The sequence below is a fragment of the Hesperophylax consimilis genome, chromosome 5 (assembly GCF_061612785.1).
Source record: "Hesperophylax consimilis isolate HC1 chromosome 5, BYU_Hcon_1.0, whole genome shotgun sequence".
Lineage (NCBI taxonomy): Eukaryota > Metazoa > Arthropoda > Insecta > Trichoptera > Limnephilidae > Hesperophylax > Hesperophylax consimilis.
In genome coordinates this window covers 19,072,436-19,096,597 of record NC_142840.1, presented here as the reverse complement: position 1 = coordinate 19,096,597, position 24,162 = coordinate 19,072,436, and the positions used below count along the sequence as shown (strand labels likewise).

Below are 24,162 nucleotides of genomic sequence, written 5' to 3'. Positions count from 1 at the left end.
ACAGGTTCTCCTAGTGAGGTGTTCACGTAACATACAATATCACCCACACACAGTTTTACCTATATCAACCTATTTTTTTTACCCCTTTTTCTGTACTACAATATAAACCACTGTAATAATTTTGTAAAATGTGTATTCAAGAATAGACATAAATAAATAAAATAAAATAAATATTTATTTATGCTATTGCGTTATGTTTGTTCTCGGTATCTCCCCGGTGATATACCACCATTCAAAATAGAAACTTTGCTTAAAATGCTTTTAGCCATGTTTAGCGACCAGGTCTGAGTAGCTAGGTACTTCCCAACCTTCAGATAGCAAGACCCGATCTCTTTCTTTTATCTTTTCCTCATAACATATACTAATAGGGTTGCCATGGTCCCACGGGCTTCGGGAAGTTGGTACTCAAGAGTATCTTTTTAATGGCCTTAGATCTCTTTATTACCTAGATGTGAATAGCCAGGTACGTTACAGTCTTCCTCTTCAATATTTGTTTCTTTTACCCTTACTTCTGTCAAATCAGGAAAATCAGAGGTGGCATAGTCCCACTGATTCCTGACAGTGGAGACTATTGTGTTGTAACACATTAAACAAACTGGTACGAGTTCATACGTATACCAAGAAGTAGTAGATATGTTTACTTAGCGAGACATTTACTCAGTTCCAATCGGGGTTTCTGAGAAGGAGTTCGTTTGTTGTTCCAATCTCCGCATGAAGCTAAATACACACTTCGATATTGACTCCCAAACTTTCGCTCGCTTATGGTACGTATACAATTGCGAACCGAGCCACGAATTATGGAAAAGGAACGAAGCAACTGCAAGCGGTGTTTCGCGCCCTTTGCGGTTGCTTCGTTCCTTTCCCATAAATTCAGGTTCAGTTCGGCAGTTCGGCTTCCTGAAGGAATCGGAAAGGAAGGAAGGAAATTCGGAATCCTTAAGCTACGTATACATACGCATAAAGCGCTTACCTTACAATGTGAAATTACAATGACAAATCATCATCATTATCAAGGCGCTACATCTCAGAGTGGGATTTGACCTCCACAAATGTTCTCCGCTGGCTGCGGTTGTGTGCCATTCGTCTCCAGTCCTCCGTCGTTCTCCAATCCTAATCCTAATTGCTTTCAGTGGGGCACCCACTTGGTCATAGTTTTCAGCTTTCTATCATCTGGAATTCTTTCTTCATTTCCAGTCCATCTCAGTTTTTGGGATCTACGTTAATCTTACAATGGTCTCATACTAAGATTTTGGAATTCACGATACGTCATTCGAGTAAAATTCATGTTCTCGTGTAGGTCAAATACTGCTAACTTGGTTGGTTGTTGATGGGGGCAAATACCCTCACGCCATCATATTATTATTTTCACATCGACGAATGTTTGTCACCAACAGTCTCACTTTAAAAAAATAATTTCAGTCTCAGTGTTTACGATATATTTTCAACACCATTTCTGTTTAAATTAAATTTACTTTCGCTTATTGGGTGTCTAGTTTGAGAATCTCTTTGTGTTTGTTATTGGTATATTTTCGCCAATTCAAATACTGACGAGGCGGGGGGCCCGCCCGAGAGGTCTATTAGCGGTCATTACGCCAAATGTGATAAATAATTGGCTCTGAACAACCGATATACCACACTCCCTGGTGGTTTTAAATATCTGCCTGAAGCCTGCCTGTCCAATTGTAAAATCATAATATTCTACGTCAGCAATACTACTATCGTCATGGAGTCTGATTTGATTCAATTAATAATGCTTCTTCTCCGATGGGCATCACCGAAACATTTTTTTATTGTTATTAAGTTTAATTTGTAGAACTCCATTTTATTTTTTATATATTCAATAATATTATTATTGGGTTTATAAAAACAGTTTATTTTTAAACAAGTTCTGCTGTGTAATTATTATTACTAAACTTATTATTAAATTTAAAAATAAACTGTTTTTATAAACCCAATAATAATATTATTGAATATATAAAAAATAAAAAATCACCGAAACATTTTAAGTCAAGACTGATTTAGCAGATTTTCTTTCTTGTTACCCCCAACATATATGCACACATCAGGTAACAAAATATTTTGCTTTTCCCCAGACAGACGATTTAAAACATAAATAAACGACTCACAAGATCGATATTTTCGGGCTTATTGTATGAGACAAAATGGTCCTTCGTTTAACCAAAACCTCCTAGATCACAAGGCCAGGACACTCATTCAAAGCGGCCTCCTAACTTGTATGGGATTTTACAAAAATAATCCTTTAATTTTTATTTTTTAAATTTATTCTTACTTATTAAAACATCTTAAAATGTTTATTGTTCACCTAAAAAAAAAAAATTCAAAACATTTTTCGAAAGTTCCTATACAAGTTAAGAGGCTGAAATGATTCAGTGTCCCGGCCTTGTGATCTAGGAGGTTTTGATTTAACCATAGATGTGCCAATATTGAGATAAATTTTATGCGTGCGATAATATTACTTCACACACCGTCGACGAGGATAGAGGAATCTCAAAAAAGGCGCGATCATAGACGGTATAATTCTAATTCGAAGCCTACTTATTAGCCTAAAATATTTTTTAAATAAAAATCTTTGAAATGTCAAAATATTACCTCACGACAAGAAAATTAATAACTCAGTTACATGTTAAGCATTTTTATTTCAGCAAGATAATAAATTATAGATACATATAGGATAAATCATTAATGAATAAGGTACAGGGTTTTCCAATAAGAGCCGTTATTTTGATATTCAACCGTAAAAGATCAATGGTTTCGTTGTTTGTGTGGCACATAGCGCCGTCTTGTTGAAAGTAAACGTTGTCCAGATCAATACCATCCAATTCCGGCCATAAAAAATCATTAATCATCTCTCGATAGCGCAATCTATTCACCGTAACTGTTGCTCCAGTCTCATTTTCGAAAAAGTAAGGTCCAATGACTCCGCCGGACCACAAACCGCACCAAATAGTCACACGTTTGAGGATAGAGTGGCTTTTCAACAATAACTCTTGGGTTTTCTGAGCCCCAGATGCGACAATTTTGCTTGTTGACAAAGCCACCGAGGTGGAAATGGGCCTCATCACTCAAGATGATTTGCATTTGATTCACTCAAGTGAATTTTAATAATTTCAATGCGTTGTTGAAGCGTGTATCGTTCCATTTTTATTAATGGCGTAGTTTCTACTTGTCAAATGTCAAAAAATGACAGCTTCAAAAGTAACATCTACCGAAATAGCGGGCTATCCAAAATAACACCTCTTATTGAAAAACCCTGTATAACGATAGAATTCTACCTATCATGATATAATCACGATCCAGTACGGCCTCACAATACGCACATTCCTGGTAGGAACACGGATGTCTGAAAAAGAAAATAGATTCATTTCTGCGGTGAAGTTAAATTCAGGCTATTACAAATTAGCAAATTAAAAAAAAAAAAACGAATAGAGATTCTCACCTGTTTTTTGGTTACAAAACACTTGCTCTATTGTGTGTTCGAGATGTCAATATTAAGCGTTGGCAACGCCTTATTTCATAAGGAACCACTCGGCCTTTTGCTTCCGATTGAGAAATGAGAGCCACAAACTAACGGACATCTCGCTAATATTGGATATACAATATAGTAAAATCCTCCAAAACTACACGATAACGGCGTAATTCGAGATCAAAATATCAAACAATCATAGATGTACCACTCAGCCAGTAATCAGCTGTCAACAGTTTTTTCCAAAGACATTCAGAGTTTTTTATTGGTGGATATAGTTAGGCATCAATATGACGTCACAAGCCATGGAAATGAACGTGTATTTTCTACGGTTCCAATTTTCGATCGGAGTTATACCCCCCTAATTTAAACTAACTTCGGCGTCTCAAACGAAATAAGAGAACCCCGGAATCATTCATATAAATACATTTCGAATGTTCGATTCTTAAAAAATGATTCGTTCATTTCGAAAAGATTACATTACATTACATCTGTAATTTATTTGGTAGAAGCATCGACGTTATTTGATACGTCAATAGGGTAGAAGCGTTATTTTTTCTTACATGTACACGGAGAAAACTTACTGATGTGAAATACTGTTAAATTATTAAAATTCTGGTAAAATTATTCGTTTTCTTGTTAAAGTGGGACAGCGGGTCTATAACGAATGAATGGAAAGATATCATAACAAAGTATCAGTCACTAGCAAATATTTTGTGAGGACGGCGGAACATGTGTTCATACAAATACTGATATTGATACAGACATACTTATATTGCAGCATTTCGTCATGATATCTATTAGGAAATGGAAACGTGTTCTCGATATACGAGGCGTATCCAGAAAGTAAGTGTACTGAATTTTTGTAGGTTACAAATCTTTTTATTGAAACAAAAAAATTACATGGTTACCGTAGTACATATGTAAGCTATTTTTCGACATAGTCGCCATTCCTCTCAATGCAGGTGGTGAAGCGGGGGATCAACTTTTTGATGCCTTCCTCGAAGTAGTTTCCCGCCAACACCTTCGTCCACTTTTCCACCTCCTCCTTTACCTCCTCGTCGGTTAAAAACCTTTTTCCACCCATGTACAGCTTCAGGGAGGTAAAGAGATAATAATCTGAAGGTGCTAGATTAAGGGAATGCGCAGGGTGGTTCAGGATATCCCATTTAAACGAAGCAAGCAGTTCCTTCGTGGCGTTGGCCGTGTGAGGTCTGGCATTGTCGTACAGCAGGCTGACTCCCTTTGTCAGCATGCCTCTCCTCTTGTTATGAATCGCCTTCCGCAATTTTTTTAGGGTCTCACAGTATCTTGCAGAGTTGATGGTCTCCAATTGAGGCAGATATTCAATCAAAATTATGCCTTGACAGTCCCAAAACACGGATGCCACGATTTTCTTGGCTGAAATTGTGGTTTTGAACTTTTTGGTGGAGGGTGAAGAGGTGAGAACCGTTTTTAAACTCGCGATACCACTTGTACACACTCGTACAATTCATAGCTTTATCACCATATGCAGTTTTAACCTCATTATAAACCTCAAACGGAGGTTTTTCCTTCCAAACGAGATAACGGATGAGCCGCGTATTTCGCATTTGGCGGGAGATTGGATTGACATTTTTCACGAAACGTGTTGTCGCGTTGACACTTCTCAACGTACTGACCTTGAACAGGTCTCGTTGCGGAGGGGAAGAGTCAGGCTACACGTAAGTGTAGCCAACATATCGAAAATATAATTCATTCGGTCGTGAGAGCCTCAGTACACTTACTTTCTGGATATGCCTCGTAGTTTGAATGACTAATATTTTATCAGGAAGTTCGCATGCTGTCACTTTTTTAACAGGATTATTTTCTCCATGTATTTATTATAAGCACACCAGTAAATTCCACATTTTTAAGTACCTATAAAAGTTAAATATGTTTTCCGAAAACAGTAAAAACTTCTCAGTGAGTTCTGGCGTCATGAAATGAGCTATGGAGCTTTAAAATATGAATTTAACTAAAATAAGATATTTATTCATTTTTCAAAATAGGAGTGCTAAAATCGGGCGAAGCCGGGTTGTGACTACTAGTCGTATATAATAAATTATAAAAAAATCTCGTTCTTCCAATATCAACGCCTACCAAAGTGTCACCCTGTGGAACAGTTGCACAATTGTAAAGAGTATCTCTTTGATGAAAAAAATCGTAGTATTATTATTTATATCTCTGTGAGTTTCTCTTACGATTCGCAAAGCGCTTTTCAATATCATTCAATTGTACAGTTCTCTTAGTCTGTTGGTTGGTGTTTATCGCCGTGTTACTAACCAAAGACTTCAATTGAAAAATAAGGTCATGATTGACTGTTGCAATCTCAATGTTATCGTTAGATATTCGGCTGTCGTAAACATCGGCTTTTTGAAGTCTCTGTAAATCTTGCCAATGCAATTCGCTCGTCATTACCAATATCACGTTTCACTTTGAGGCAACCAAGGCAAGGCGATAAAAATAAGCAAAAACAGCTTATGTTCATTCGCGAATGGCTAGTTCTTGAAGCTATTTAGAACCATTGCTCGACCGATCTTCGAGCCCTGTCGAACGAGATAGACTTCGATAGAAAACAGTTCAAGTTTAAGATAAAGCCCTACCCTAAAATAAAGCCCACAAAAATGTACGGCGCGCGGTTTTGGTGTTTCGGACAGACCTCTGTTGAATTAGCGCAATCAAATTTCTAATCTTAAGAACATAAGTGATGAAGTCGTGTAAAAACAATATTCGGAGCGCGACCCGGCTTAAGGCGATAATGCTAAATCACTATTTTAATTAATCTTTATAACGAATTGGTGTACATTATGAATACCAAAAATATGCTTTAGATAAATTGAAAGTTTTCCTATCGTTTCGCTTGAGTAGAATACAAATAAAAAAATAAATTACTCAATAAAAAATATAAATTTAAACTACTAAAAATTTTTTTTTTCAATAGAAATGTATGAACGCGTAAAAGAAACAACTTTTTAAAAATACATTATAATAGCTAAGATTACCTGTGACAGTTTCATTTGATTAATTTTTATGTTTTCTTGTAAAATTAAGAATGTACACCTTTTTGGCTTGTAGCTTCTCTTAATGAACGAACGTAAGGTTGACTAGGTTGGCCCTAGCATGCCTAGAAAATCGTCTTTCCGTGGGGATTATTTTAATTAATTCTGGTGAACGTATTACTAAAATCTCAAATGTTTCCTGATTGATCCCTCGGTAAGTTACTAATTCATCGTCTGTAAAATAAAATCGGGTGCTTACAGCTAATTTTATAGTTGAAAAACGTTTTATAAAATTTTCAAACCGTTTTTCACAAAATATTTTTATGGTAAGGTCCTGTGTTTATTAATCTTAAATATAAATAACTTACACCCGTAGGGATCCCTCTAGAAACATTTGAGATTTTAGTAATACGTTCATCAGAAATAATTTAAATGTGAGCGTCGAGCAAACCTCCGTTATTATAGTCTTATGTCGCCTTAAACGAACCTTATTTTCGAACCCATGAAAAATCGCGAGATATTATAATTGTAGGATTTGTGAAGCTGAAAGTATTTATAAAATATTTGCCTCAGGATCATTGCATTTCATAAAGTAAATATTGTTTTTTCCTCAGATTCGATCAGCAATTTTCCTTTCGAATGAACACCGTAAGTAAACTTGATAATCTCGAAATCTGTCACTAAATGAAAATTTAATCAAAAGAAATACACATTTCAAAGGGAAAATTATACAAACGAAATAATTCTTTGATTATAGGTTAGCTACCTACTTTATGGCTTGTCTGAACAATCGGTTCCAATTTTGAAAATAACTTTAAATTCAAAACAAATTTGAGTTGATTGATCGTGAAAATTTCACGCAGGAATAACTAATGCACATCATCACAGACAACCCAAATTAGTATGTACATATGGTGATATATATTATGGTGAATACTCTGTCTATAAATTCGAACGAATGATTCGATTTACATTGAATAATCGGATTTTGTAGGTATTACTTACTCGTATCAGCGATTACGATAACCTTTAAGGTTAAAATGATTTGCAGTTACTCACTAAGTACGGGAGTCGTTTTTTGCATAACTAGTTTTCACTTATTTGAATAATAAATTATAGTTACAAAATTTACCGAAACCTATTACCATAAATTCTTTTTTTTTCCTTCTCACTCGTATAAATAACAATGATTCGTTTGACTGACACCAAAAACAGTTTTTCCAATTCAGAATAACTTCATAATTTATGCATTGTCTGCCCAACGCGTAGATGGAGAAAATTTGCAAATTCTCACCAAAATAAAATATGTACATAATAATGTAAGGATTGATGTACTTTCCATTGAACATAGATCCATTTAGTAAATAAATATGTGGAAATGTGTCGGTACATTATTCAAAATTGTTTTCTGTTGACCGATTGTATTGTCAGAGCAAACCTATATCTAGACCTTCAATCATATTGTTATTTGATATGTTCCGAGGACATTTTTTTGACTGTCATATGAAAGATATTGGAATTAGTGAAGGGCATATGAATATTTTGGTACCTATCGAAAATTAATATTGTCCTCCACGCTTGGAGTTCACTTGTGTTGTGGAGGATATTTTTCAAGGGGTTTTCATTTTGATAGCGGAATGATATTTCGAATCACCAGAACAGTGGCAAAATCAAATTGAATTTTGAAAAAAAAAAAAAAAAATGGTGTTTAATTCGTAGAACTCCATTTAATTTTTTTTTTAATTTAATAATATAATTATTAAGTTCTGCAAGTATTTTTGGTTTTTGTTACAGCTATTTCGGCTTTCAAGGCCATTTTAAAATAGCTGTAACAATAACAAAAACCAAAAAATACTTGCAGAACTTAATAATTATACTATTAAATTTGATTTTAATTAAATTGAAAAAAAAAGTTACGATGTTTTGTTGATTTAAAATGTACATGTCATTGTGGTAATGTAATCGACCGATTGTTATAAGTACTCACTTAATGATATTTCGCTATTTTATAACCATTTATTAGAAACATTGCTAAACATTAAAACATGTTTCGAAACCTTCATTCGAATGAATTTTAATCGATATCTCGATTATTATGCTGCCCATCACTAATTGAACTAAGAAAATCTATTTGAAAAGCTATTTTACCTTGCGCCTATTTCTAGAAGACTGTTTTCTCAATGGTGATCAAAAAGTCGATTTCTAAGTGGATATTAATTGTGAATTCATTTCCTCGTCCGTGTAAGTAACACGTTTTCCTCCTCCGGTACTTTTACCCTTTGGCATCTTGAACCAACGTCATAGAAAATACTTTTTGTAGTTCATTTCGATTTCCGATTTTTAATCGACTGTAAAATCTACCCTTGTTTACGACCTCATTTACCGCCTCATTTTCTTGGCATCTATCTTACTTAGCACAGTGCAACAATACAACAAACACTATTTTGGAATTAGCAGAAATAGATCCACCGTTACATTGCTAAAATGCAGGGAATTAATTAAATATGTCTAATTTAACTAAGTGTTTTGTTATTTCTCCCATAAATTGGTCCTTTTCTTTGTCTTTATTGATAAATATCCACCCTACATATAAAAAGTTAATCAACAAACGGAATAATAATGATCACGTCATTTCCGTTATAAGATATCCATTAGATTGATTGAAGAATAATATACTGTATCTCTCAGAAATAGTACTCGAAGTCAAGACCCGTGTTTTCTCCGATTTACTGAATTTCTGTTAAAAATAAAACCTATGACCAGTGGCGGCTAGTGCACCCAAAAATTAGTGGTGCGCTAAAAATCTTGGACATAATATATACCTACGTAGGTACTGTAGTTAAAATAAATATGAAAAAATCTACCTATTTACCGATTAGGTCGATCCTCCATTGTCTCTAACTGGCAAAGACGTCGGTGACCCTGTTGTTGCAGTCCGGTATATACAGGGTTTTCCAATAAGAGGTGTTATTTTGATATTCAATCGTAAAAGATCAATGGTTTCGTTGCTTGTGTGGCACGTAGCGCCGTCTTATTAAAAGGAAACGTTGTCCAGATCAATACCATCCAATTCCGGTCATAAAAAACCATTAATCATCTCTCGATAGCGCAATCCATTCACCGTAACTGTTGCTCCAGCCTCATTTTCGAAAAAGTAAGGGCCAATGACTCCGCCGGACCATAAACCGCACCAAACAGTCACACGTTGAGGATATAGAGGCTTTTCAACAATAACTCTTGGTTTTTCCGAGCCCCAGATGCGACAATTTTGCTTGTTGACGAAGCCACTGAGGTGGAAATGGGCCTCATCACTCAAGATGATTTGCATTTGATTCACTCAAGTGAATTTTAATAATTTCAATGCGTTGTTGAAGCGTGTATCGTTCCATTTTTATTAATGGCGTAGTTTCTACTTGTCAAATGACGGCTTTAAAAGTAACATCTACCGAAATAGCGGGCTATTCAAAATAACACCTCTTATTGAAAAACCCTGTATATTGAATTAGGCGTTTTTAAATGCTCAGCTTTGACAAAGCATTGAGTCGTCTATGTTAACTAATTAATAAAGATTTAATCTTGTAGAAAAGTGTTTTTCGCTCTCTACCGACATCACAGAGATTGTACACAATTTAACAAACTCGGAAAAGCATCCGAAAATAGATATTGACCCATCGGCATTTGTAAACAGTTTATTTCTTAATTTAAACATACAAAAAATGCCTATTTATATAGGCTCAAAATCTAGTTCTGGAAAATTTGTTGTTTATTCAGGAAACTTATCACAATAGAGTAACTTAGTTGCTGTTAGGTGATCTGTGAACTGAAATACTGAATATACCTATAATATAATATCACACACTTCTTTACAAATCACCGATTTTGTAGTCTTAATTATTTTGAATCACCATCTCACTAAGCACGGAAAACAAAAATTGTCCTGGCTTCGAGTTCTAGATGTGACCGTATCCTTATCTGATTTTTCTGTTTCAGATTTTCGTTTAAAAATCGCTAATATTGTCTTCAATAATTAAATAAAGTTATTCCAAAAAAAAACTGTTCTGTTTATCACACTGTGCGGGTGCAGGGTGCGGATGTACCAATCTGCATTATTTCTCCTCTAACTAATGAATAGTATAAAATAAAGTCGCTATCCGTATGTCTGTTTGTGCGCTTAGTTCCTCTAAACTACGCAGTGGATTTTGATAGGGTTTTTACATCATTTAGAGAATTTCGTCTGGAAGGTTTATATATATAATCCATGCAAATTATATTTGTATAAAGTAGAGAAAAAATGATGTTGTGTATTCAAGTCGTAAAACAAAACATTTTCGAACACTTACGTTGCTAACGCTGGCTAAACCTTATGAGATGCCTTAAAATAATGTACATACTAAGGAATGGTAAGGTCTACAGAAAAGAGCGCGGTGGTATATGTCTATCTCCTAAGGATAACCACCAGCAACGCCTGTTTCACGTCAGCTAGTTAGTTACCTATAAAACTCCTTTCAAAAACTACAGTTTTAGGTTTTTGTTTTTGACTTGCACTCCTGTAATACATAAAATGGGCCTTTTTCAGCGCATTGTTTTTTTTTTGTAACACCAATGATAATTATAGAATTATTTTTTAATTCTTTCTGTCTCTCCCAAAAAACAAATTCCAGTGACAGACATATTGACCTGTCACAGCTTGTCTCTGCATTTTGTGTTGGTTTGGCGAAACATTGAACGAAAGAGTAGTAAAATAGACACAGTCCACAACAATATCACACAAACATCACGGTAAAAATGCTACTGACACTCCGTTAATTTGATGTGGTGAAAAAATTTCGAACTCCGTCCTCCCTGGGTTAATAATTTTACCTACGATTTCGACTAGATAACAATATACGGGAACATTCCCATAACATTCTTTGAGCGATATGCGAAACGAAATACTATTCTGAATATAAGTACAAAGCGCTCTGTTTTTGTTCAGCACGCACTGTATAGACACTTATTTATAACTACGCGTTATGTTAAAATCAAATCGAGTTTTGCGGTGAGGCGAGTCAAAAATTTAGTTATTATTAATATGCGCTCGGGAATTTTTAGATTCGCAGAAATTCAGTTGAGTGCGTGCTTTTCCGCTCCTCAGGGCTAGCCGCTACTACCAATGACAAATAAAGAAATTCAGGGAGTGCGTGCTTTTCCGCTCCTCAGGGCTAGCCGCTACTACCAATGACAAATAAAGAAATTCAGGGAGTGCGTGCTTTTCCGCTCCTCAGGGCTAGCCGCTACTACCAATGACAAATAAAGAAATTCAGGGAGTGCGTGCTTTTCCGCTCCTCAGGGCTAGCCTCTACTACCAATGACAAATAAAGAAATTCAGGGAGTGCGTGCTTTTCCGCTCCTCAGGGCTAGCCGCTACTATCAATGACAAATAAAGAAATTCAGGGAGTGCGTTGCTCTTCCGCTCCTTAGGGCTAGCAGCCAATGCATATGACAAATAAATACGACAAATACAAATCTTTCGTCAGTGTGTCAATTTTTCAATATATAAAGATTATCTTTTTTTATTTTCATTCGCTTTCATAAGAGGTTATTACTAAGAAGTTTACCCAGATATCAAACGGTTACCTCCCGGCTTCGCCCGTGCTCCTTTCCAAATAGTTTTAGAAACGTTTCTTGAAATATCATTACCTATGTTTGGTGACCAGATCTGTATAGCCAAGTACTTACCCGCTCTTCTTCCCCTCCCCATACTATTTAGTCTCACTGGCTCTGGTAAGAAGGGAGCAATCGGGACTCTTGTGCGGTACCCACATTTTTTCAAATCACCAAAAGTAAGAAATAACTTGTATTTGTGAAAATTTAAAATTAGACAGAAAAGGCTGTGCAAATTTCATAACGCCTACGCCTACGAAATTCAAGAGTTTTTTTCTGTTTCAAAACAAACGAACAATGTTTTCTTTTGAACGTTTAAGATGACTTGCTCATTAAGTCCCCGTTTATTCTCCGGATTTATTCATTAGATTCTTCTTCTGTTAATCGGTAAAGCACTACGAAGTTATGAAAAATCATGTGTTTTTGTTTTGAAAATTTAATCACTTAAAAATATTGTGGATGCTTTAATTAAATACTGTAAGTAGAACACTTCTTGGCTTTGAAATTTTTGAGCACTTTTTAAAATTATATGTAAGCCCAGAAAAGAATAATGTATCAGTTCTGTAAAAACGGCTTTAAAGTTCAAAATCTCCTTCTAACGAACCCCCTGTCGGTTATGGTTTTGTTGTATAATGTGGCAAATAAAACACGTTTTTTGGCGATTTTTTTTTCTTGCAAAAATCCGGCTGTTGGTGTTCAGCGATTCTAAATTATATATACGACGTAGTGCATCGCCTTAATACTCGTAATATGTTTTCATCAAAGGCTAATTTAAATTTGTTTGTTCTTTCAGCTCGATAGACCGCTACAAGAAGGTGCTATGGAAAGACGTTCGCGTCGGAGACCTGGTGCACCTGTCCAACAACGAGGTGGTGCCGGCGGACCTGGTGCTGCTGAGGTCCTCGGACCCCTCAGGACTGTGCTACTTGGATACATGCAACCTGGACGGGGAGTCCAACCTCAAGCCCAGGCAGGTGGTCACTGGATTCCAAGATAAGGTAAACAGACACCTTCCATTTGGTTCTACGACAAAACATGACGTTGAAGGAAAAGAACAAACAAACCACAAACCTTACCTAAGAAAGCTAGCCTAATCTAACCTAACCTAACGTAGCCTATTATTTTATCGTATTCTGTTTTGTCAATATTCTCTGTTGTAACCGGTTACCCACCCGTCCATTAATATTTTTCAATTGATGCCGATACTTAGGCCTAGTTGTTCCGCAGAAATTCAAATGTAATATTGTCATCAAATGGCCATTGAGCAATTTTGTTTTTTTTTACATTTGAAAGGAATATCACTGATTCTAGGTGCGTTTCAGTTTTCCATCAACTTGTAATAAAGTAAAAAGCCTAACAACATGATCGTTATCCTCTTCCGTTGATCACTAATATGTTCAAAAGCTGAAATGGACATAGAATCGGCATTTAACGAAAATCTTTGTTTCTGCGAAATTCATTTGGAATGTTGCACGTGAATTTCTGCGAAACAACTGGGCCTTAGAGGTCTCCATCGTCCAATTTTATCCTTGTCTCTTCTCGTCTACTCTATGCTTCTGTCGCCTGCCTTCACTCAGTCTCGTGTCAGATGTTTGTGTCCTACTCTATTCTAGGCTAGCGAAAGGACTCGAGGTAGCCGTAGCGGTAGGTAGCAGTAGACCCTCCACACCATTAATAATGGTGAGATAATGGTGTGCTTAATGGGCTTACGCAGCCAATGTATACACCACCAATTATAATCCAAGCAACAACTGCGTGATACGTCAGTGAAGAAGCACGAATTGGACTCATTTGCCCTGGGAAATGTTTTGGCAAGAGTGTAGATTAGGCCAGACTGATGGGTACCAGGTACCATCGAGTTTGATGTCTTGGTGTCTAGCGGTAGGTTGATTACACTAGTCTGGACAGACTGCCAGCCTCGGGGTATTTTTGATATCGCGAAGGCAAATCTTGCCTTTCTATATCCTGTGGCCGTAGAAAGACAACTGTAACAATTTGTAACCCGTCAGTAAAATCGTCTTTTTCCTGGGCTACCATTTCTTATGAATCCCAGGTGTTTCAAGCAAGATCTGTACCAGCTATCTTTAGGTGATTTAGTTTCCTAACCCTTATTTTAATACTTTTCGTAATAGGAATTTGAGCGAAAATTATAAAAAAAACATATATTCATATGGATCAACAAACGCTGATTCTGACTACATAAATTTTATTATACATAATGTGACGTTACGTGTACCCCGCCAGATTTCTTTCGTTTTGGTGGGCTTTGCAAAATGCAAACTTTGAAAATTATTTTAACACTAAAATCGACAAAATACTGGTATTTAAGTTAGAAGGTGAACGATTATAAAAAAATATTCAAATAATTTTTTTACACAACATTCTAATCAATGTTTTATGTAAAATTTTGCAACAGCCATATTAACCCATTGCGATTACACTAGTTTTGTCGAATTAGGTTATCAGTTTCCTTGGTCAAAAAAGGGTCACTGAAATAACATTAAAAAAAACCCAGATAAAACGAAAAACTACATTATTTAGCAAATTTCAACACGTTGTCCTCATTGCATTTTCCGGGATCCATTTAAATAATAAATATTCCATCATCGTGGATTGATATCTCACGTGCATGACGGCTGACGACTGACTGCGCAGTCCAGTCAGCGAGACCAGTCCTGGCACGAAGTAGACCAAATGCTATCGGCCCCGTCATCGGTATAATGATGGTGGGTTTTGTGCATGCTGCACGCTCCGCCCTTCGCCCCCTGCGACGGACCATCGACACTGGGTGAATGTTAAAAGTTTCCACTTCTGACCGCCACACTTCGGTGACCTTGCTCGCTAGCCGACCATCAGCCGTGGTACTGTGTAATGTTGTGCATGTACGGCTTCGTTTCTCGCCTGCAGTGGCTTGTGTGGTAATAATCAACCAATCTGCTTCTAATTACTAATTTGCTATCGAGCAGCGTCTCCGTTGTTCAAGCAGAAAGGTTTTTGCTAAATACTTTTTGTTAAAATTTACATTGTATGAAAACATTATTTCGTTTTAGTACTTTGCCAAATATACAAAACTATCTAATCTCGATTGCCCGGAATTTACGCAGAGTTTTTAGAAATCAAATGTAGACAGTAATAATATTTAACGTCAAGTTTGCAAAATTTCACCAAGAAGTATCAATATTCTGATTTAAGGGGTGGGAAAAGGGGATGGGGTGGTTTTGAGGGCAGTCACCTTCCTATTGTTTTAAAGGTCAAGTGAGTTATATTTCATCAATCTTGGAATAAAACAGTAGATTTGTATAAAAAAACAAAGACAGGCCGCCCGTCCTTCTTTATGTATACACTACAGATAGATACTTGTTGACATAATTAATGAGGAATTACTGTGTAACTTCTTTTTTTTTCAATATTCACTGACTAACTTACATGTCAGTTATGTATTTTTTGAAGCACGCTTTCATATTAAGAGGAAGCTACAAGCCAAAAATGTATATACCTTATATTGTAGGTAATAGGCATTAAAATCGCTTGACAAACGGAGTCTAGAAACGTTCGATTTCAATATTTTTCATAGAAAAACCTTCAATTTATCTAAGGCATATTTTTTGGTATTCATAATGTACACCAATTCGTTATAAAGATTAATCAAATAGTGATTTAGCATTAAGCTTCGCCTTAAGTGACGCGGGAAGAGTTTGGTATCGGATGACGTCACATTGACATTTGTCGGTTGTCAATCTACCTGTATGATAACATCCCGGACGGTTCTTATGACGTCAGAACTCGTTCGTCATAATATGCATCATATGAGTAACTTATTATCGGGCCACTTCAACACACCCCACATTATTTCATTTGGTAATGTCAAAATTGACGTAATTTTACGGAGAAAGGAGCATCGTAAATTTACTCCAATGTTATTTATTCTCCTTTATCAATTCGACCGCTACATTTTTGTCAACACAATTTTTCCTGATGCTTTCCTCTCTCTGTCGTTCATATTATTCTCGTCATTAATCCCATCTTAACATAATGCTTTGAAATAAACTGATCCGGGAAGGAGGGGGTATTTTGGGTTCAAGTAATAATCATGTATTTGTCAAAAAATCTGTGCTCATATTTTGAATATATATTAGCAAATAATTATTGTATAAAGAAAAGCAATAAATTACCAATATAATCTATATAAATAAAAATGTTTGTTTGTTTGTCACTATAGACTCAAAAACTACTTGACAGATTTCGCTGCAAATTTCAAAGTTTGTTCTTATTATTACCAGGAGTGTTTATTTAGGTTTGAATGGTATAAGAAGTCGAGGACGCCCGAGGAAGACTTCGCATTATCTCTACACTAGAATGAGATACGGAGTCGAATAATGCAGTTTTTTAATAGTAACAATGTGATATACAGTCAATGGTAGAAAAATTCGGGGACGTCCGAGAAAGACACATCGCAAAAACATAACAAAATGCGTCATATCTCCACTGGAATGAGATATAATTTAGTTTTTTTAGTTGTACCAATGTGATATAATAGTAGTGAATGGTGGAAGTCGGACATGCCAGAGGAAGGCGTGGCACAATCAAGTGAAACAAAACTTATAAAAAGTAAACTTTTCAATTCTTTAGAATCATATTATCTCCACCTTAAAAATAGACCCAGTTTTCAGGTACACTGGAATTCACAAGCTCAAAACTTTATTTAAACCCATTCATAACCCCGACCAACGCCGGGTACACGTCAGCTAGTTAACAAAACTTTATTTAAACCATTCATAACCCCGACCAACGCCGGGTACACGTCAGCTAGTTAACAAAACTTTATTTAAACCATTCATAACCCCGACCAACGCCGGGTACACGTCAGCTAGTTAACAAAACTTTATTTAAACCATTCATAACCCCGACCAACGCCGGGTACACGTCAGCTAGTTAACAAAACTTTATTTAAACCATTCATAACCCCGACCAACGCCGGGTACACGTCAGCTAGTTAACAAAACTTTATTTAAACCATTCATAACCCCGACCAACGCCGGGTACACGTCAGCTAGTTAACAAAACTTTATTTAAACCATTCATAACCCCGACCAACGCCGGGTACACGTCAGCTAGTTAACAAAACTTCGATTTAGCTTTTCTTTGTCGCTATTGATCCATCGGATTGGAGATTATTGGAGCCAATATCTTTCTTCAATTTGCTTCAATACTCGAATCTGAAATCTGACATGACTATGGGATACCATTATGAGGACATTTGTGGAGTATTTGCTCCTGTATATGATTCATTATTATATTTCAGCTTAACATTATTTATTATTAGATCAGGACAAAAACTCCGCAATGTCTCGCTGATAATTGCGGAGGAAGCCGATCATAACAACGTTTGTCGCAGCTATATTATTATTTTTCAGATAAGGTTTGTCATATCTCAAATGCCTTTGCTGCGGCATATATCAAAAGAAAATCAAATCAATAAACCAGTGCGATATCTACTTTTAGAAGCGTGAATGGTGAATATAATATGATATGAAATATTGGTGAATACCTTATATTGGCGCTGAAACCACTTTGTTTGAATGTCTGAATGGGAGGTTATTTTGTCTGGATGATTTCCTTTAATTTATTATTAGCACAGATCTGTGAAAAATCACGGGATATTAGAAACCTAATAAAAAAATAATACAAAATATATATGGAGAATTGAACTGTTGGCCATGATGACCATTACATCACCAATCATTTTAAGAACGACGACATAATTTCATTATATTATATGTAAGAATAAGGAACTCCGATCTACTTCTGTCGTATTAAAAAGGACATTCTAACTTAAACACCAGCATTTTTATTTTTACAGTTAGTTTTTATAGTTAAAATAATTTTCAAAGTTTTAATTTTTCAATGCCCGCTAAAACTCCCGTGACGTCACAAGGAGTCTCGTGACGTCACAACAAGCTTAATTTTTAAATATATCTATTTGAATTTCACTTTTGTCTTTCTGAATTTGGGAAAACGGATATTAACCCACTTCCCGATAGATTCCGAAAGTCGACAGATAGACTCGTTGTCGATGACAATGAATTCTATCAAATTTTGGTGGCAATCACGTACACACACGCGGACATATACGCATTTATCTGAAATCGGATGACAGTCATATTTTTTTAAGTTTTAGGACATTTTAAAACAGATGTATTATAGTAAATTTTTTTTTCGGTTTTTTTCATATTAGCGCTCCATTTATCATTCGTACTTACAAATCTTTGTTTCAAATCATCTTCAGTTATCTTTTTCCCTTTTTCGAATGTTTATAACAAAGTATGTGCCAATCAGAGATGTGCAAAATGGGTACCCAAAACCATTTGAAATGTAAAATGGAAATGGGTCAAAACTTTTCCATTTGAAAATGCAAAATGGTTTTTAGAAAAGCATTTCAAATGCAAAATGCAAAATACCTATTTTCAAAATGCATTGAAAATGCAAAATGGTTTCTCCGGTCAAAAAATTAAAATAATCATAGAATTTTTAAACAATTTTGTCATTTAATAATGGACATCAATGTAGACCAAACATATTACATGATGGTAAATCCAAAAACACCACGACTACAGATTATGAAACCACAAAAAATTTGCTCGGAACTAATGTTGCCAACGTAAAAACAAAGAAACTGCTATCTAACATTTTATATTATAGTGTCATGGCCCCATGTTCAGTATTTTAATCAGTATTTTTTGTAATGGTATCACTTAATTGCCAGGGTTCCTACGAGGGAGCAACTTGACAAATGTAAGGAAGAATGTTGCAAAAAAGCATTTAAAATTGAAAATGCATTGAGAGAAGCATTTAAAATCCAAAATGGATTTTAGAAAAGCATTTAAAATGCAAAATGGAAAATGCCCATTTTGCATTTCCATTTGAAATGGATTTATTTGAAATATTGCACATCTCTGGTGCCAAGACAACGTTGTGTGGTGTTGGTTTAATTAAAATAATGTATTCACGAAGATATCTGTAAATACTAGTCAGCTCTAGCCGACCTTTAACCTCTTAACATATCATGGTAATTATTACTTTACCGGACCGGATGAATGATAAATTATGCATGTATGGTAAATGGATCCACGTGTAAAATTACATTATTTTTATTGTGTAAATAATATAATTGTTTTATACCGCATTTTGTTTTATGCTAAGTTTGATGAAACTAAATTGAAGAATATTTGTCAGCCAAAAGTTGTTTCAAAATGTCACTCAAATCCAAATTTAAGGTTTATATGAAAAGGGCCGCGCAGTCATTCCCCTTATGTGCTTGGATTTCTTTAGGCTAGCATTACACTTATTGGATTTTCAAAATGCAAGATGCCCATTGGCTAGAAGTCGTAAATTTACGAAAAAACTTACAAGTGTAATGCTAGCCTTACAACATCCGTGTATGAAAAAAAAACTTTGTATACATGGTGCCCTGAAACTCGTAGTACCTACAAGAGGAAAATTGGTGAATCTGCATTACATTTGGAGTAAATTTTGTGGTTAAGTTTTTTTTTATTCGAGCGCTCGGCTCCGAGTAAATCGAGTCCAAATTTGGATTTTGTGGCGGGGTACAGCTAGTGTTATATAAATAATGAAAATATTGGAAATCGAAACCGTCCACTTAATTTTCTCGTGTAGTGCAAACTTCACGCTTTTTCATTTTTTCGAAATTAGAATTATGCGTTCATAACGTCTTGTTCATTAACGGAGGTGGAAATAACGGTTACAATTTAAACGTACAAATAAATTGATTTATATAACTGTTGGTTAATAAACCGCAATGAGTTCCCCCTCTACTATGTATTATAGCGTTATTTGTATCTTGTATGCATGTACTAATTCATGTATTTAGTGTAAAACTGTCCCAAACAACATTTCGGGTTCAGTACGTTAGTTTCAATCTATCCCTACATCTATTCGAAATATTTATCAAAAAGTATATGTTTTCCTGTTAATTTACAATGTAAATTAGTCCTAAACTACAAATCAATTTTTACTAGGCACGGAGCACAGTTTTACTTTCACATAAATATTACATTTCAATCATGTTTTATTTTATTGTAAAGCTATCCTGTGTAGGTATTTGATACAGTTTAATATTTAAAATTGGTAATGCTATCCTGTGTAGATATTTGGTACGGTTCCATGCTAACTCAAAACAGTGACTATATAACACACCTTTAAAAAGTGATATAAAGTCATTAAAAACGTTGAAAAAAAATTTAACCTAACCTACTTAACCCAGTTAATAAAGTTTTGTTTCATCACTTTCCATGATGATCCTTTTTAAAGATGTGATGAATTATCATTTTGATGATTTATCCGGTCACAGTTTTACAGTACAGGTATTTGGTACAGTTTTACATTCAAAATTGTCTTCGATTCTCGCTCGAATATAGACATCTATGTCTTTTATTTTGAAATTGTGCATATGAAAAAATCTCAAGCGTCACGATGTCGGTTAGGTTTATGTTAGGGTACGTATACATTTGCGAACCGAAACGCGAACCGTACGGCTAGCGCCACACTTGACGGAAATTCCGTCGCGGATCTTCCGCTGGAGTCAATCCGTTACCATACGTTGCAGCCACACTGAATATTCAGTGGCGGATTATCAGTCGACTGCCAACGCTTATACAGCGTTGTCGTAATGGATCCGATAGAAGTGATAGCTATTTATGAGGCATTAGAAGAAGAAAGAAAAAGAAAGCGTAAATATTGGGTTCATCCCATAAATACTCTTCGACTAGAAATTGGGCAATTTCACACCTTGTATATGCAACTAAGAAATTATCCAGATAAAGTATTCGAATATTATCGAATGTCCATACAATCATTTGATGTATTGCTGAATTTAACGAAGGACTATATTACCAAGCAAAATACAAAACTTAGAACGGCTATATCTCTCCCAAAGGCAAACTCTATTTTGCACTTCGATAATAAATCTTTCAGTGTCAAACATCCTGTGCGTTCGTCGTCGCCGTGTGTTATCCGCCGAATGTGGCGCGATGCATACAAATACTTGGAATGCGACTTTGCCGATCTTCCGCCGACGGAAGATCGGTGCGCGGAGGACGGAACAGACGCGAGTGTCGGCGGTCCGCCACGGAGCGACCGATCGTCCGCGACGGAACGACCGATCTTCCGCGTAGTGTGCCCGCTATTTGTAATTTATATGCAATTACATGTATTGGCGTTCCGTCACGGAAGTTACGCGACGGAATTTCCGTCAAGTGTGGCGCTAGCCTACCACGAATTACGGGAAAGGAACGAATCAACTGCAAGCGGCGTTTCGCGCCATTTGCGGTTGCTTCGTTTCTTTCCCATAAGTTGAGGCTCAGTTCGGCAGTTCGGCTCGTAGATGTATACGTAGCATAAGGCCAGCGCCACACTTGACGGAAATTCCGTCGCGGATCTTCCGCTGGAGTCAATCCGTTACCATACGTTGCAGCCACACTGAATATTCAGTGGCGGATTGGAGTTGGCTGATAATTATCAGTCGACTGCCAACGCTTATACAGCGTGGTCGTAATGGATCCGATAGAAGTGATAGCTATTTATGAGGCATTAGAAGAAGAAAGAAAAAGAAAGCGTAAATATTGGGTTCATCCCATAAATACTCTTCTACTAGAAATTGGGAAATTTCATACCTTGTATATGCAACTAAGACATTATCCAGATAAAGCATTGGAATATTATCGAATGTCCATAAAATCATTTGATGTATTGCTGAATTTAACGAAGGAATATATTACCAAGCAAAATACAAAACTTAGAACGGCTATATCTCTCCCAAAGGCAAACTCTATTTTGCACTTCGATAATAAATCTTTCAGTGTCGAACATCCTGTGCGTTCGTCGTCACCGCGTCTTATCCGCCGAATGTGGCGCGATGCATACAAATACTTGGAATGCGACTTTGCCGATCTTCCGCCGACGGAAGATCGGTGCGCGGAGGACGGAACAGACGCGAGTGTCGGCGGTCCGCCACGGAGCGACCGATCGTCCGCGACGGAACGACCGATCTTCCGCGTAGTGTGCCCGCTATTTGTAATGTATATGCAATTACATGTATTGGCGTTCCGTCGCGGAAGTTACGCGACGGAATTTCCGTCAAGTGTGGCGCTAGCCAAACACTATTAAACAATGACTGATCAGCTGTGATCAGCCTAAGCCGGTGAGCAGTCCTCAATGCCACTTATAACTGAATCAATAAACATAAAAATATATTTAGACATGTAAAATGTCGCATTAGGAGAAATAATTACTTTTTCCCTCTAGTCATACTTTTATGTAAACAAAAAAGTTTAACACGCTCTTCTGTCCTGTTCAAGGTGGATCAATGCAAAACGAACTCTAAGCAGAATTCTTGCCTGAACAGACTATGCAATAATTACAATAGCGTATTATCCAAGGTGGATATTTTCAGTTGCGAAGTTACCAAATACAAGAGGTATAAAAAATAAAATTTCTCTGATGGTTTGTGAATAATGTTATTTTTTTTATTTTTTATTTTTTTTTTATTTATTTAATATTTGTATGTTTTTTACAATTTATACATATTATACAGTGTTATAAAGGTAAATAATAATAGCTTTTCCTCACCATAAGTTATGTCTCTATTGTTTATATTTCTATTATGATTTGATTTATATCTACAACCTCTCTCCATGGCTATAAATATATTGATAAATGTTTTGTCATTTAAATTTTTCGTTACTTTTATGTAATCTTTTGATTTGTATAAATTTTTGAATTCATATTCCTTTCTTACAAATTTTTCCCGAAAATTAATAAAAAAAATAACAAATTAATTAATAAAATAAAAAAAAAATCAGAAAAAAATCTCTCTTTGACAGTTGTCATTTAGTGCAGTTTTACGTACGAATGTATACGTACGAATTTTAGTTGTACGTACGAATGTAATTTGACCCCACGCTTCCCATTTCCATCGCGTGTCTGTATATTGAATTTAGATAAACCCACATTCGGTAGCCAATCACGATTGCATCTTTTATTCACCAGGAGAATTATGCGTTTTCATTCCCGGGCCGCGTGCCTATAGCCTGTACTGTTGTACTTATTTACCACATAAGTTATCTATCTAGTATATAGCCTGTACTGTTGTACTTATTTACCACATAAGTTATCTATCTAGTATATAGCCTGTACTGTTGTACTTATTTACCACATAAGTTATCTATCTAGTAATTTTTATTTTTTTATTATGTGTCCCTGGTTCCAAAATGTCACGCGACCGAGTGAGTAATGAAAACCTCCTAATGAAAATTCAATCAGTCTTCGTGAAATCTTTTTTGTACGTTTCTGCAATTGCCTCAACTTTCTTGCCACAAATTTCCGAATGAATGACTCGATGATTTTCTTGATTTTCCTTGGTTAACACCCTTACGCCCGTTTGACAAAAATAAGCAGAACCCTGCGAATTTCTAATAGATTTTTTGCGTCTTTTTCTTATGCAGTACAAATAATAATACTATTTGGATGATCTGTGTTTTTAATAAAAATCACCCCAATTTTTATTCAATATTTTTTTCAAATGCTTTATCCTACTGCCAACTATAGATAATCTATTATAACAACGTATGATTGCTTCCACAAACTCATCACTCGTCACGTATTAAACAAGCTATTCTATGTAGATTGTAGGTATTACATCCAAAGTTGTCTTCCGTTCTCGCTCGTTTGTATACACCTAGCGGCCCCCAAGGAATCACGTAAAAAGCTCTCCTGAACAATTTCCTGTTCATTTTACGCTAAATAGACGGCATAATATGTAATTGCAGTGATTGGAAGGTACTGCTTTTCACGCATGCCTATTGGAGTCAGTTTCTAATTTCCACAGGCTTGCGATTTGTATTCGCGGCGACCAAAAATCTAGTTCGAGTTGTTTGGTCGCATGTTGTGCCCCCCTGTAACAATGCGTTTTATTTGTGCGACTGAACAATCGCGCGACTA

At 35.9% G+C, this 24,162-nt stretch overlaps 1 protein-coding gene across 1 annotated transcript in view; it reads left to right on the top strand.

The window, feature by feature from the left end:
* LOC149423605 (phospholipid-transporting ATPase VD) overlaps positions 1-24,162 on the top strand; it is a 199,384-nt gene that overhangs the window by 156,012 nt on the left and 19,210 nt on the right. The window contains exon 3 of the mRNA XM_089631665.1: positions 12,941-13,145. Within this exon, the coding sequence (XP_089487791.1) occupies positions 12,941-13,145 (205 nt within the window). The remainder of the gene's footprint in view (positions 1-12,940; positions 13,146-24,162) is intronic.